Here is a 14303-nt window from a genome sequence, read left to right as displayed (position 1 = left end):
TTGTGTCTTAGTTATCTGTTTATATGTTGGCTCAACTGCCCCCTTTCATTAGATTGTAAACTGCTTAAAAGTAGGCTCTGTATCATATCTATCTTTGTATCTTTAATGTCTTCTATAACTGAATGTTAACAAATGTTTGTTGAATTGGATATGTGGAAATTAAAATTTTTGGTATTTTTGGAGTATAAACAAGAATTCAAGCAACTTGGATTCTAATCCTTTCTTTGCTAATAGCTTAGTGCATGAATGGCCAAATAATTTTAGCTCTCTGAGCTTCCGTTTCCTCATCACTTTATGTGACCACTGAGTTCCCTTCTTGTTGATTTCTATTGCTTTGTCTTTCTGCATATCTTAAGTATTTTTTCTGTCAATGTTATCCATTTTAGAATGTATATTCCTAGAAAGCAGATACCAATATTCCTTGTGAGATATTACTAAAAAACATAATGCTAGGTGCATTTATGTGTTATTACATAGTAATGGTTTGTTTTTAGTATTATATCCTTTTTATTTTGGAAATTTTTCAGACAAAACCATATTTACCCTCACCTCAAATGTATCACCTTTACTGTATTTGTTACTTTATAGAAAGCTAGTAAATTCTGCTCTCAATGAAAACAACAGTCGTATCAATAATTAAGGGTCGCTCATTTTTCTAAATATTTGGCTTTTTCCTTTTTAGAAATGTGAACATAATTTGAGTAAACCAGAGTTCAATCCAACATCCATCAAATTCAAAATCCAGCTTGTTGCTGTGTGAGTATTTTGGTGGTGTGTTATTTTCTGTATAAATGGTCTTTTCTTTATGATTAGAAGTTCATGGGTTTGTTGTGTTTTTTTTAACGATCTTGCTATTTTTGTGTCCCTGGATAATTTCTAGGTTTAACTAGCTAGTCCAAAAGCCAGCTACAAAAATAAGAGAATGCCATGATTTTTTTAAAAAAAGAATCCAGCATAGCATGGTAGAAAGCATACTAAACTACCAGTTAGGAAGAACTGGATTTATATCTAACTCTGTCTCTTACATTCTGTGTCTTTAGGCAAATCATTTAACATATCAGGACTTCAATGTCCTTATTTGTAAAATGGAGATAATATCTGCCCTGTTTATTTTACAGAATTGTTTTGAGGCCAAAACAACATCATAAATATGAAAATGCTTTCAGGAACATAGAATGTCGTGTAGCTCAATGTAGTGGATAGAGAGCCAGTCTAAGTTCTGGGTTCAAGTCCTACCTCTGACATGTACTGGCTTTGTCACCCTGAGAAACTCACTTCGCTCCTCAGTGTACCGCAGGCAACTTTCTGAAATGAACAGTTGCTAATCTGTGTTGGTGAAGAGAGTTTCCTTACCCATGGTTTCCTGCACCAATGTAATCACAGGTCTGCAGACAAAAAACATTTTTGTAATTATTTAATTCTGAATGCTTGGTAGGATGTGGGAGAGCTGTGGAAGTCCTGGACAAAATGAAATCCAGGAAGATCCTTTTTCCAATTTTAACATCCATCTAAATACGCAAAGCCTATGAATGGTGGCTTTGTATTCTTGCGGTTGCTCTGATCAATACGTGTAAAGGCACAAGTATTTGAAATAGGGCTGGGCAGGCTAGATAGACATAGCAGTTTCAAATGATGTGATTAGTAACTGAAAGGTCAGGCTGCCCCTATGGTATTGTTTATGTAATCAAATGATTAACTCTAATAGAACTTCTCCTAGTATTTCAACAACAGCTTCTCATACCATTTATATTTTTAAAAATTATAAACTTTAAACAAAAATTACAACTTTTGCACTTTAAAATGAATTTCTTTGTACATTATGTCCATAACAGCTTATTAGTTTCTTTCTCTCTATCCCTTTCCATTCATCTCTGTATTTGTTTATACATTTTTATTTTTAGATAATGTCTGTGCTGTTCTTCTGTTTTTTCTGCTTCATTTACTTCATATACATCTTTCCAATTTCTCATTTACAACTTTTAATGTCATTATAGTATTTCATTACATTGATTTTTATATAACATTCACTAACTGGCACAATTACATTTTTTTCAATTCCTTGAAATTATAAGTCATGCTGATATACACATTTATATACATGCATGCATACATACATACATACTTATATACACACAAACATATACACATATCTTTTTTTTTTTTAATTTTTTAAGCATATCTCTTTCCTTATAACAGTCTTGGGATATAGTCCAAATAAAGTATTATTGGGTCACCAGGTATAATTCTTTTTGTGACTTTTTGTTGTGTGCCTCAAGTTTGCCTTCCAAAAAAGATTCTACTGCTTTGCAGTTCTACCAGCAATATATAGGTACACCTATTTCCCCACAATTCCAGCAGCATTGAGTTTTGTCACTTTTAATTATTTTTGCAAACGTAGGAGCTATGAAGTAGTGCCTGTGAGTTGGGTTTTTTTTTTTTTTTTTTTGCTACGTTTCTCTAATTATTATTGAGGTTGACAACATTTTTGCATTGTGTAATGGGAAGAATACTAGACTTGGAGTCAGAAGAGACCTGAGTTTTAATCCCAGCTCTGATACTACCTATATAACCCTGTACAAGATATTTAGCCTCTGAGATCCTATTTCTTTCTCCTTTGTTAAATGAGGATCATCTTGCTTGCACCACCTATTTCACAGAGCTGTTGTGAAGTTCAAATGAGATAATGTATGTAAAGTCTTTTGCATTCCCTAAAGCACTATGTAAATGCAACTGGTAGTTATTATTATTACTCTGTGTATGCTGTCTTATAAAATGTCCATTTTCCTTAATTTTCTCCAGTGGAGACTAGGTTTTGCCCTTGAATATATTAGTTCTTTACATTTATCTTTAATGTCCTCTCAGTGTTCTCTAGAACAGTGATACCTTAATTCATTAAAATTTTCTTGTCTTTCCATGTCTTAACTAGAAAATTCTTGATTTATCTGTGCTAGCTAGAAAAAAAATGACTCCAGTTTTAACCAGACACCTCATGAATCTTTGAAGGCTGAGATTCTTCACCTTTTTGGCATCATGGACCTCTTTTGAAGTGTGGTGAAGCCTATGCACCCTTTCTCAGAATGGTTCTAAATGCTTAAAATAAAAATATAGGATTACAAAGGAAACCAATACTATTGAAATACAGTTATCAGAATATTAAAAAACAAATTCACTGACCCCAGTTTAAGAACTCCTGCTTTAATTAATAGATTGTTGAGTTTATTTCAAAATTTCATTAGAATCAGAATTGTATTGAGTTTAGATGAACTAATGTTCATTTGTTTTCTTCATATTTATTTCATATTTATTGATAGCAATTATATCCCAGAAGTCAGAATCATGTCAATCCCCAATCTACGCTACATGAAGGTGAGTGCTGCCTTTAGAGAGCATCTTGTCTGTTAAAGTGAAAGCTGTTCCATGATGATTTTCTGGATGGGGATTAAGGGGATAGGGGAGGGAAGGAGGAAATGGATGGAGAAGAGCAGGAAGTTTGGTGCAACTAAAAAGGGGGTGAGATTAGCTGTAATATCTTGTCAGTAACAGCTAAGAAGTGTCAGTAGAAAAGTTACAGTTATGGGTAACAAAGGAGTCAGTGACACCCATGGTGATGCTGCAGTATTAGAGGTTTAGCCGATTATAATTTAGCACAAACAAAAGGATGGTTTGTTGGAGTATCTAACAGACTATCCCAAGAAGAATCTGATGTTGTCTGGAACTTGAGTCCTGTTCATTAGAGTGGCAGCAATATTAGCAGTCTACAGAATGTTTGCCTGAATATTCTTATCGTGCATGTTTTATTGTTCTTCAGGAGAGCCAGGTCCTGCTGACTCTTACAAACCCAGTGGAGAACCTTACCCATGTTACACTGTTGGAATGTGAAGAGGGAGACCCTGATAACATCAGTAGTACTGCAAAGGTAGAACTGCTTTGTCTTGTGCTGGCTTTAGCATACACTGATTTTGCCTAGAAAGAGCCAGTTTGATCTAGGTATCATTCATGTAGCAATTGGTTCTCTGTACATTTTCATATATGGGAATGTACTTAGCATTTGATTTTTTAAACCAAAAGTTTCTCACCGGGTATAAACTGCTACTGGCCAATAATCTGACATTTTGCATGTTATACAGTAAGGACAGAGAAGGAGAAGGCCTCCACCTTCATTTAACTTTCAATTATTTAGTAATTTTTATGCTACATTTTCCACTTTTGATTTTTGGCACTGAATCTTGATGTGTCTATCAAATGGAGGAAATGATAGTCTAAACTGTCACTTCTTCACTCTTATTAATAGTTCCATTAACAGATTTGGTATGGGAGGAAACATAAAACAAATGATTCAGATTTCTGTGTAATTTGGGGATTTCACTCAGTGTAGATGTCTTAGACCCTCCCTCCCCCACTGGAATAGAGGATTGAAAGTTGGTCATGATTCTGCCTCTGTACCTCTTCCACAATAGACTGGGTTCAGGCAAACAAGTTTGATTTGGTTTGGTTTTAAATCGTATAAAGCATCTAATCATTTAAAGATTTAAAGTATGTGCATATATGGGGGGAATTATGGCTTTTCCAAGTTTTATACACAAAGGTCAACACAGTTTGAAAAGCGATGTTTTAAGGAGTGTCATTTTCCTTATGTTACATTGCAGGTGGTTGTTCCTCCCAAGGAACTTGTTCTAGCTGGCAAGGATGCAGCAGCAGAATATGATGAATTAGCAGAGCCTCAGGATTTTCAGGATGACCCTGAGTAAGTTTTTCTTCCCTCTTCCCACATAGCTGTTGAATGACTAGTACGTGGGCTACCACTCAGAATCTTCAGTTGGAATCTTTGGGTTTTTCTCCCTTTAGTATATTCAGTAGATTTGAATCTCAGAAACCTTGTACCTAACCAGTAAAAACCATGTACAGGATGATCTTGACCTGAACATATATCACTTAAACTTTTTTAACATAGCAAATAAAATCATAGCAGAAAACAATAGCATTTTTAGCCAAGGAGATAACTGAATTTACATGTAGTTCTCTTTCAAAAAAAAAAAATCTTCCCTGGCATTGGCTTAAAAAATGACATTAATGTTCTGTGTCACCTAAACCTTTTTTAAAAAATATATTCTTTATAAAAAGATATTTATTAGGCCAGAGCTACCAAATATCCTCCTTTTGAGTAGACACATCCCCATTTCAGTACCTCTGTACAATATATCCACAGAATTTTCTCCTGCCTAGGGAATTAACAGGTCTTAACAAATCTGAGACAGCAGGTTGCTGAGATACTTAGTATATTTGGTGCAGTCCTGTGGCCCTTTAAGTCCTCAAGTGCAGCTCTCTGATGGAATCCAAACTTCATGGAACAAATCCTCTTAATAAAAGCATTTGTTCTGTAAAATTTGGACTCAGTTAAAAGGTTTCACCTGAGGACCTAGAAGGCCACATGTGGCCTTGAGGCTGCAGGTTCCCCACCCCTGGTCTAGAGTGTATTGAAGAAGTATACAATGTACTTTCTCCATATGCATGCTCAGATTTTACTGTTATAACTGGGAGGAGAGGAAGGCACAATAGCATTTGAACAGTATACTTAATATAGGAAATAGTAGGGACTTTCCTCTCAATTGAGGCTCCTCAGACTTCTCAGCCTCTGCTTTACCTGTTCAGCTTGGTCTTTGCTCTCGAGAAAAGGAAGATAGATGGGATTAGGGGGAAGCTAGTAGGATTTCACCCCAGAATAAATTCATTATAATAGCCTTGAAGTATTTGGGGCATATTTGCTCAGTTCCCTCTTTAGGCTTCTCCGGAGCCCTTTCTAGGCCATCAGCCTGAGGTTAAAAGCCATTTTCTATGGCAACATCATGACTATCTCTCCTCCTTTTTGCTTTTCTTTCCTTTAAAGGTGAAAATTTTGTCTAACTCATAAGGTTATGAGCTGGCTACATGCACACATACCCCTAAATATTAATATATAAGCTATTAACTGTAGTAATTAATTTAAATTTCCTTATTTTATACGAACAAGTAGGGAGAGAATATATGGTCTGGATTACAGAATAGTAAACTCAATTTTATTATTTTCTTTTATTTTTTTCAATTTTATTATTTTCAAGTACATTCAAACTAAACCAGTAATACTCAATAGTAAAAGGCCCTTAGTCAACCTGCTCGACTTAGTGGGTAAACATGAGTTATTAATACATTAGTTGTACATAAATGGATATTTCAAAAGTATTTGAAAACATTTACTACCATTTAAGTTAAATATTTCCCATAGAATCTTATCTATCCTGTTATTTTACACTATGAAAAAGTAAGTTTCACACCAGTAAGTTGTTTTTAACAAAGACCCCTATGGAGGAGGAAGCTGCTTCTTCCTGAGGCAGCACAACAGTCATGACACACTTTTGCATCTAAATATTAGGAAGTTTTTGCTTACATGTAATTTTATTAATATTCTTTATAGTAGTAAACATAACCCTCAACTACAGTTATTTAGGATTTTTAAAGTAGTGCTCTTCAGGAACACCCCTTTCTAAATTGCCATAAGTTCAAAAAATAATAGAATCTGAGTTAGAGGTTTCATGGCATTGTATTTAATAGATCTTAAATTTTCCCTTTTTTATTGTAACATGCAGATCTTTTTAAATTTATATTATAAATGTATGTAAATATTTGATATCACATTTATTGGTAGCCTTATGTTAGAATACCTGAATTCTTTAAGCATAATATTGATGACATATTGAACAGTGTTTACCTTAATGTCCTTTTACTGTTAAAAGTAAGAGTTTTAAATATAAAAATTCCACATATACTTATGAGAAAGCAGATCTGGAAATTTACATTTTTCCTATTTTACATACCATTATTTGACTGTTAATATTTGCCTTATAAAGATATTATGCCTTACATAACATATTATGTAAAAAGTTTTAAGCTTTTTAGAAAAAAAGTAGTCCTTTTATGATAATCTAGAACAGAGATCAGCAAATTAATTAAAAATGTAAAAATCATTCTTAGCTGACAAGCCATACAAAAACAGGCTGTGGCCTATGAGTGGTAGTTTACTGACCCCTGGTCTAGAAATTAGATTAAAAGCTATGAGCTGTTAAACAAAATTACTGAAAACCTTAGGAGAATGGCATTTTACTAAAGCAGTTCTTGGTTTTAGCTAAATACTTTTCATTACTGTCCTTTAAAACTGGATAGCTTCCTGGAATAATAAATGAGGCGCAATTGCTTATTTTTCATAATTTAGTTGCTATTTGGTGCCACCAAAATGAACATGATTCCTGGAATTTTGGCTGACTTGCAATTTAATACTTTGCTTGCTTCCTCTAATAGCATCATAGCCTTCAGAAAAGCCAACAAAGTGGGCATTTTCATCAAAGTCACCCCACAACGTGAGGAAGGTGAAGTAACCGTATGTTTTAAGATGAAGCATGAATTTAAAAACCTGGCAGCTCCAATTCGCCCTCTTGAGGAGGGTGATCAGGGCTCTGAAGTCATCTGGCTCACGCAGCACGTGGAGCTTAGTCTCGGCCCACTGCTCCCATGATGGACCCTAATGATGAGCAAATCTCAGAAGACAGCATGGAGATTCTCACACCACAATGGAACATCTGGAAATACTGAAACCACTAAAGCCACAACTTCATTAGTCCTCACTTAACGCTACACACATGCACTACTGATTTTTGTCAGGAAGTGGGAAACATGGGCAAGGAAGAAGAAATGCTGAAAAACTACAGTTCTTTTTCCCATTGCTATAATACTCACCACGTAAATTTGTGACTTCTTCACAGCCCTTGTGCACTTTGAACTGCAGTACTATTTGAGCACAGAGAAAGGTGGCCATTCTAAGCCCATTACTGCCTCTTGCTAAAGTGGTATTAGTGTCACAGCCCCCAAAGTGCTGCTTGTTCTGTCTCCAAACCAGTCCTATGAATACAGACCAGAATCTTGCAGAAGCAGCTTCAAGCAGTACCCAAAAATGGGCCTGCTGTTATTTGGCCAATATTTAGAAATAGAACACTGTTAATGTACCAGCATTCCACTAGAAATTTCTTCAGCAGTCTAAATAGATCTCTCCATTTCCCTAAGCATCTTCCACCACTTACTTCAAAACTGACATGTCCGTAATAGCTTGCTTAATGATTGAGCGATTTCTGATTCTTAAGCAGCTGTTGCTTGCATTTTTGTTAGGAACATGTTCTGCTGTTCACAACGTGAAATGAAACACCTGACATTTGCAAGATTGCGATATTAAATGAAAGAATGTGTTCTTTTAAAGAAGTATTTTAAAAGCAGGCAATTACAAGACCAAGGATGATAAATTTCATTTGTTAAGTATTGCAAAAAATTTTGCTGAAGGAAGTGATTTTTTTTCCTTCCCTCTTCCGTCTCTGTATCTTTAATTCAGTATTTGGGAACGTCAAATGCTTTTAGCATTTGGAAATTTCCCAGAGCCCAAAGAAAGTTTAAGTAGATAAGATCAGTATGCTTAAAACTTTAAAGGTTAGGTTATTAGGCATGTTTTAAATTTATGTTCTTTCTGGAAATTTAAGGAAAAAATTAGTAACGGTATGCTCTTAGATCCAAAAATGAACATTTAAAAAAAAGAAAAAAGACTGCCATCCATTCCTAGGTTCCTGGCATTTAGCTATACCTAGAATTTGTCAGGTAGTTATTTTGATTTTGGCAAATAAAGTGGCTGAAAGGGTCCCACAGAAAAACTCTAGCAATTCACTTCATCAGTTTGTACTCAGTAAGCTAAATCCCCATTTTAAGAGCTAAATTGGTATGTTGGGTTGCTGTAATTGAAAATGAGACCTTTAGTAAAACATGCTGCAAAGCCCATCCTCCATCCCTGTAGTGTCACTAAATTCTGATAGGGCTTGTGTTTTTCTTGAAAGATTGGTGTCTGTTTCAGGATGCACCTTCAAAGGTTAGTTTTGAGGCCACTTCCTAATTTGATAATTGAGAGCCAGTAGGCATTTTAACTTCTCTGTTGCCCCATGAAATGAATAAAAATGTAGTATTAGAAAAAAGTTGTTTGTTGCACTATCTAGAGTATACCAGTTGTGTTTGACCATTTTTCCTATAGAGCAACAAATATGTCACAGTGGAAAGAATAATGTTCTTACCCATATATTATTAAATACTGATAATAAACACAGTTAGGAGCTTGAAAAAGGAAGGTGTGAGTAACTGGCAGACAACAGGAAGAGCTTGTGTTTTTATGTGTAAGAATTATCTAATCTTCATTCTACTGTCAGAAAGGCTGCTGTGATGGCACTGCACCATGTTCGCTGGTGAAGGAAATGGGTATCAAAAAAAATACCTTAATGTGTTTGTAAATTTGCATAGATTACACACAGCTGTACAAGCATGAGTTTATAAAATGTAGCTGGTATTTATTCTTAAATGTTATGTTGAGATAATAGCAACTGCTACTATCATCCCCCATATATTACAGAACACTTAAATGCTTTGGTCATAAAGATTTTCTTCAGAATCCAGATTAACTTGCAAAATAACAATGCTAACTGGCGTAATGTTTCCTTGAAATAGTTTTTAGTACAGACTGGTATAAGTGTGTATGTGGAAGTGGTTCAACACTTACTACACCTAGTGAATTTGGGGTTCTGTCTTAGATTACATGAAAGATTCTTTAGTACTTACTCTCTATCACTGCAGGAAAATTGAATATTACTGGTACTATTATTAGCTATTATTTTGGAAACCAAAAGCTATTAAACTTAGAATGGTGGTTTATTTAGCCCACCAAAGTTTTATTTTCCTTTAAATGCTTTTAGGAGTGACTCCAGCAAAATCCTGTGCGTATTTTTGCAGAAGTATCTCATTTATTCCTTGCAGGGGAATAAGAGGCATTCTGTGTTGATCTTTGTTAATGACAAGTTACTGTGTTGCCTTACTGCTTAACTTAATGTAGTGAAAGAAATAAAGAAGACAAAAAAATTTTTAATGTCTCTTCTCTTCCTTAACTTTTCCTCCTCCCCCCTCACCTTTCATATCCAGTCAGCTACATAATCTTGTCTGTTCTACCTATACAACATCTCTCTGTGTTCTCTCCACTCACACAACCAAGACCCTAGTTCAAGCCCTTATCACATCTTGCCTGGACTATTTCAGTAGCCACCTAACTGGTTTTCCTATTTCCGTATTCTTCCCTCTCCAATCCTTCTTGCACAGGGCTACCAAAACCTCCATAAAGCACAGGTTTGACCATGTCACTTTCCAGCTCAGGAATCACTAATGCCTCCTTACCATCTCTAGGATTAAATACAAACTCCTTAGGCTTAATATTTGAAGTACCTACCTTTTCAGCCTACCTAACCTACCTTTTCAGTCTTATTTCGCACTCCTCCCTTTCACAAAGTATGTTCTTATCAAATGGACCTACTTGTTCTTCCTCAGATGCTATCTGCATCTGTGTATCTTTACATAGGCAACTATTTCCCAAGTCTAGAATGCATTCTCTACTTACTTCGGAATCCTAAGCTTTCTTTAAAGCTCTGCTCAGGTACCACTTCCTATCCAAGATATTCCCATGCTTGTTAGTTCTCTCTTGTATTTACTTATTTAGGTGTGTGTTGTTTTTCCCTGGAGAATATAAGCCCCTTAAGGGCAGGGAATGTTTTTCCTTTTTCTTTGTATCCTCATTGCCTGGCACAGTTCCTTGCATATAGTAACCATTTAATAAATGTTTGCTTATTTTAGTGATTGTTGGTTATATGTAGTATTTACTTAAAATTGTAGATTTAATCTTTAAATCTTATGTCAGTTTCCTTTGTGTAATTTTCCTTCACCAGCATAATTTAACAGGAAAAGAAGTTTGTAAGCATAAGATTTTATGACATTAGGAACCAATAGAGAAGTATTGAGTTGCAAAATAACCTTCAGATCTTTAAGGTACCTTAGATGTCTATCCATACATTATTTCTTATTACTAGTTTTACATGGGGCAGCTAGATGGCACAGTGGATAGAGTGCCAAGCCTGGAGGTAAGAAGACTCATCATCCTGAGTTCAAATCTGAGCTCAGATACTTACTAGCTGTGTGACCCTAGGCAAATCATTTAACCCTGTTTACCTCAGTTTCCTCTTATGTAAAATGAGCTAGAGAAGGAAATGGCAAACCACTCCAGGATCTTTGCCAAGAAAACTCCAAATGAGGTCACGAAAAGTTGGACATGACTGGACAACAAAAGTTTTACATGAGATAATATTTTGGTTTTTTATAGCTTATATGTCCTGCACTCAGCTTCGTTCTCCCTATCTGCACTCAAATTGATCTTCCCAAAATGCAAATGTGACCATTCTCTCCCTCTCTCCCTCCCCCAACCTAATTCAACCAATTTCATTGGCTCATTTTTGCTTCCAGGATCAAATGTAAAATCTTCTGTTTTCAATCCTTCCATAACCTGGCACCATTTACTCTGCAAACAGTGGCCTTCTGGCTGTTCCTCATATGAGACACTCCATCGCTCTACTGTGGACATTTTCACTGACTGTCTCACATGCCCGAAACTCTCTCCTTCCTCACTTCTACGTCTTGGAATCTCTGGCTTCCTTTAGGTCTCAGCTGAAGTCCCACCTTCTGCAAGATGCCTTGCATGATTCCTCCTTAATGTTTGTGTCTTTCCTTTGTTGATTATGTCTGATTTGTCCATAGTTGTTTGCATGTTGTCTCCCTCATTAGATTGTGAACCCCTTGAAAGCCAGGCCCATCTTGTTGCCCTTCTTTGTATCCCCAGCACTTAGCATGGTATCTGGTACCTAGTAGATAATGCTAATTGATTTTTAGAGCTTATAGCCCAACATGTATGTGGGTACTTTACAATGGCATTTTTCAAAATGAAATACTGAGTCTATGGCTAGAGTCCATTTTGGCCACTTGGCTACTAGGAATTGCCTGTATATTAATTGGCTATATTAAGAGAGAGAATTATCCCTGATCCTAGTTGTCACAATCAAGAGGGATTACCACCCCGTATCATTAGTTGCCAGGGAAGGGAATGCTTATATGTAGCTGGAAAGATGACAGATTAAAACTCTGTAAGTGGTAACCTGTTGCCCTTTGGTCTCTATCACAGCATTTAGTTGAAAGAGGAAGCATTGTGTCCCAGGATCACTGGGGTGGTTCAAGTCATTTAGTTACAATTGAGCTGTTAGCCAGAGTAGAGAGACAGGTGGAAATTTACATGTTGCCAGAATAGTTGTCAGGTATCCCATGTACAATTACAAGCCTCCTGCCTTTCCTGACCCCTTGGCCTTCTCCCTAGCTGAAGACTTCAGACTAAGCATGAAGTAGTCAGTGCCTCCACAGGGCTTCACTGTCCTCTGGGAGACAACTCCAAGGCAGCCACAAATCACTTCCTCTCCTTGCCCCTCAGGGGGCTTCAGTGTCGCTGCCATAAGTTTTGGTTTCACACAAAGAAGGTGGTTTTTCTCTACTTGATGGATCTATTTTGTTCCTTTCATTTTCTTCCTACTTGTAACCAACAAAAGGACTGGGAAATAGGCTTATTTTTTTTCATTCATACTTATTTCTCACTTCAAAATTCTTTATATGGGTGGGGCTGGAGAGAGGAACCAGTAACTTTCTTCAGAATGAAGAATCCCAGTTTGTATATCAGTGTTTAAAAAAAAACAAAAAACCTCAGGCGGTAGCTAGGTGGCACAGTGGATAGAGCACTCAGGAGGACCTGAGTTCAAATTTCATCTCACACCAGACACGTGACACTTACTAACTGTGTGACCCTAGGCAAGTCACTTAACCCCAACTGCCTCAACAACAACAAAAAAAAAAACTCATGTTCATAGACTATCTTTAAAAGTATGTGTCCTTAATATAAGGTTTATATTAGTAGTATTTAATTACTTCTCACCTGTAACAAAACAGAAGGTAAATATTCTTGCAGAGAATAATTAGGCCAGCTCTGCAGTCATTCCATGCTGCTGTCTTTCTATGATGGGGTGTCAAAATTTGAATACCACACAATTCCTGCTCTTGCAGAAATTATAGTCTAATAGATCTTAAAACTCTTCGTTCACTTTCTACTTAACAGATGAGAGGAATGAAACAGAAGTAGTTCCTCTGAATGAGAATATTCAGTCCTTCCCAGGTAGGATTTAATATCTATTATGGATATATACAATATCTTTTGATTTCTCATGCCACTGGAGACTTCCCAAAGCTCAGTTAAGCTATTTATGATTAGATCTTGGAATCAAAAGTTCTAGGACAAGAAAGACATCTTCCTTCGTTATCTCCACAAAAGTAATGTTCCTCCTTCCCCTCAATTCAGGTGTTTTTCCAGAAAACACTGGAGCATCCTGGTTCATTGCTACTTTGGAACTCCAGAAAAGCAGCAGATCAGAGAAACATTCTAGGGATTCTATGATTGTTTTGTGTGTACGTTGGATTTACTTACCTGTGTGCTTACTGTATCCACATCAAAGGAATGGGGCAGCTAGGTGACACAGTGGATAGAATGCTGAGACTGGAGTCAGGAAGACTTATCTTCCCGAGCTCAAATCTGGCCTCGACACTTAATAGTTGTGCGACCCTAGGCAAGTCACAACCCCATTTGCCTCAGTTTCTTCATATGTAAAATGAGCTGGAAAAGGAAATGGCAAACCACCCCAGTATCTTTGCCAAGAAAAGCCCAAAATGCGGTCACAAAGAGTGACTGAACAACAACAATAATCAAAGGAATATACACTCCTTGAGTACAGATTGTCTCACTTTTATATTTGCACCTAGTACAGTTCTTGATACGTACTAGAGACTTAATAAATACTTGAACTGAAATTAAATTATTCTCTTTCTGGGACACAGAAAAGAATACTGCTTCAGGTAGGTCTGGGCCTAAATGTGCCCTCTTCCACCTCTGAGTGGTGGGGACTAATAGTATAATACCAGAAGGGAGGCTCTTGTTACAGATGAGGCTGCTCAGTTCTGTGCCAGCTGCCCAGAGTGGTTGCTGACAATGCCCTGACCCCCACCATTTAGCCTATGGTCTTTCCCTGGGGTTTAGTTTAGCCAAATCTGCATCATCGTACAGGATCTCTGTCCTGTTCCATCTTCCTGGGCAGAGACTTGAGAGGACACAAAAGATGCTCTCCCACCATCCTGAGCCCTGTGGCTTAGGAAACAGGTTACCAAAGCAACACTCCAGGACGCTGGGCGGAAGGAGTGGGTGTGTAAGAAGGGGGCGACTCTATGGCCGGAAGGAAGGCAGAGCGACACTGCCGGCCGCAGAGGCTGCTGGGATCGCAGCGGCCCCGCCC

At 36.8% G+C, this 14303-nt stretch overlaps 1 protein-coding gene across 1 annotated transcript in view; it reads left to right on the top strand.

Annotated features, from left to right (window-relative positions):
* The window catches only part of DCTN4 (dynactin subunit 4), a 36788-nt gene extending 26820 nt beyond the window's left edge, over positions 1-9968 (top strand). The window contains exons 9-13 of the mRNA XM_027841995.1: positions 683-756; positions 3312-3366; positions 3809-3916; positions 4647-4744; positions 7330-9968. Of these exons, the coding sequence (XP_027697796.1) occupies positions 683-756; positions 3312-3366; positions 3809-3916; positions 4647-4744; positions 7330-7543 (549 nt within the window). The 3' untranslated portion in view covers positions 7544-9968. The remainder of the gene's footprint in view (positions 1-682; positions 757-3311; positions 3367-3808; positions 3917-4646; positions 4745-7329) is intronic.
* The last annotated feature ends 4335 nt before the right edge of the window (positions 9969-14303 follow it).

This window comes from Vombatus ursinus, unplaced genomic scaffold (genome assembly GCF_900497805.2).
Source record: "Vombatus ursinus unplaced genomic scaffold, bare-nosed wombat genome assembly UNPS02014863.1, whole genome shotgun sequence".
In the NCBI taxonomy this organism is placed as follows: Eukaryota; Metazoa; Chordata; class Mammalia; order Diprotodontia; family Vombatidae; genus Vombatus; species Vombatus ursinus.
Note: the sequence above shows the minus strand (reverse complement) of the source record. Positions and strands in the feature narration are given on the sequence as shown.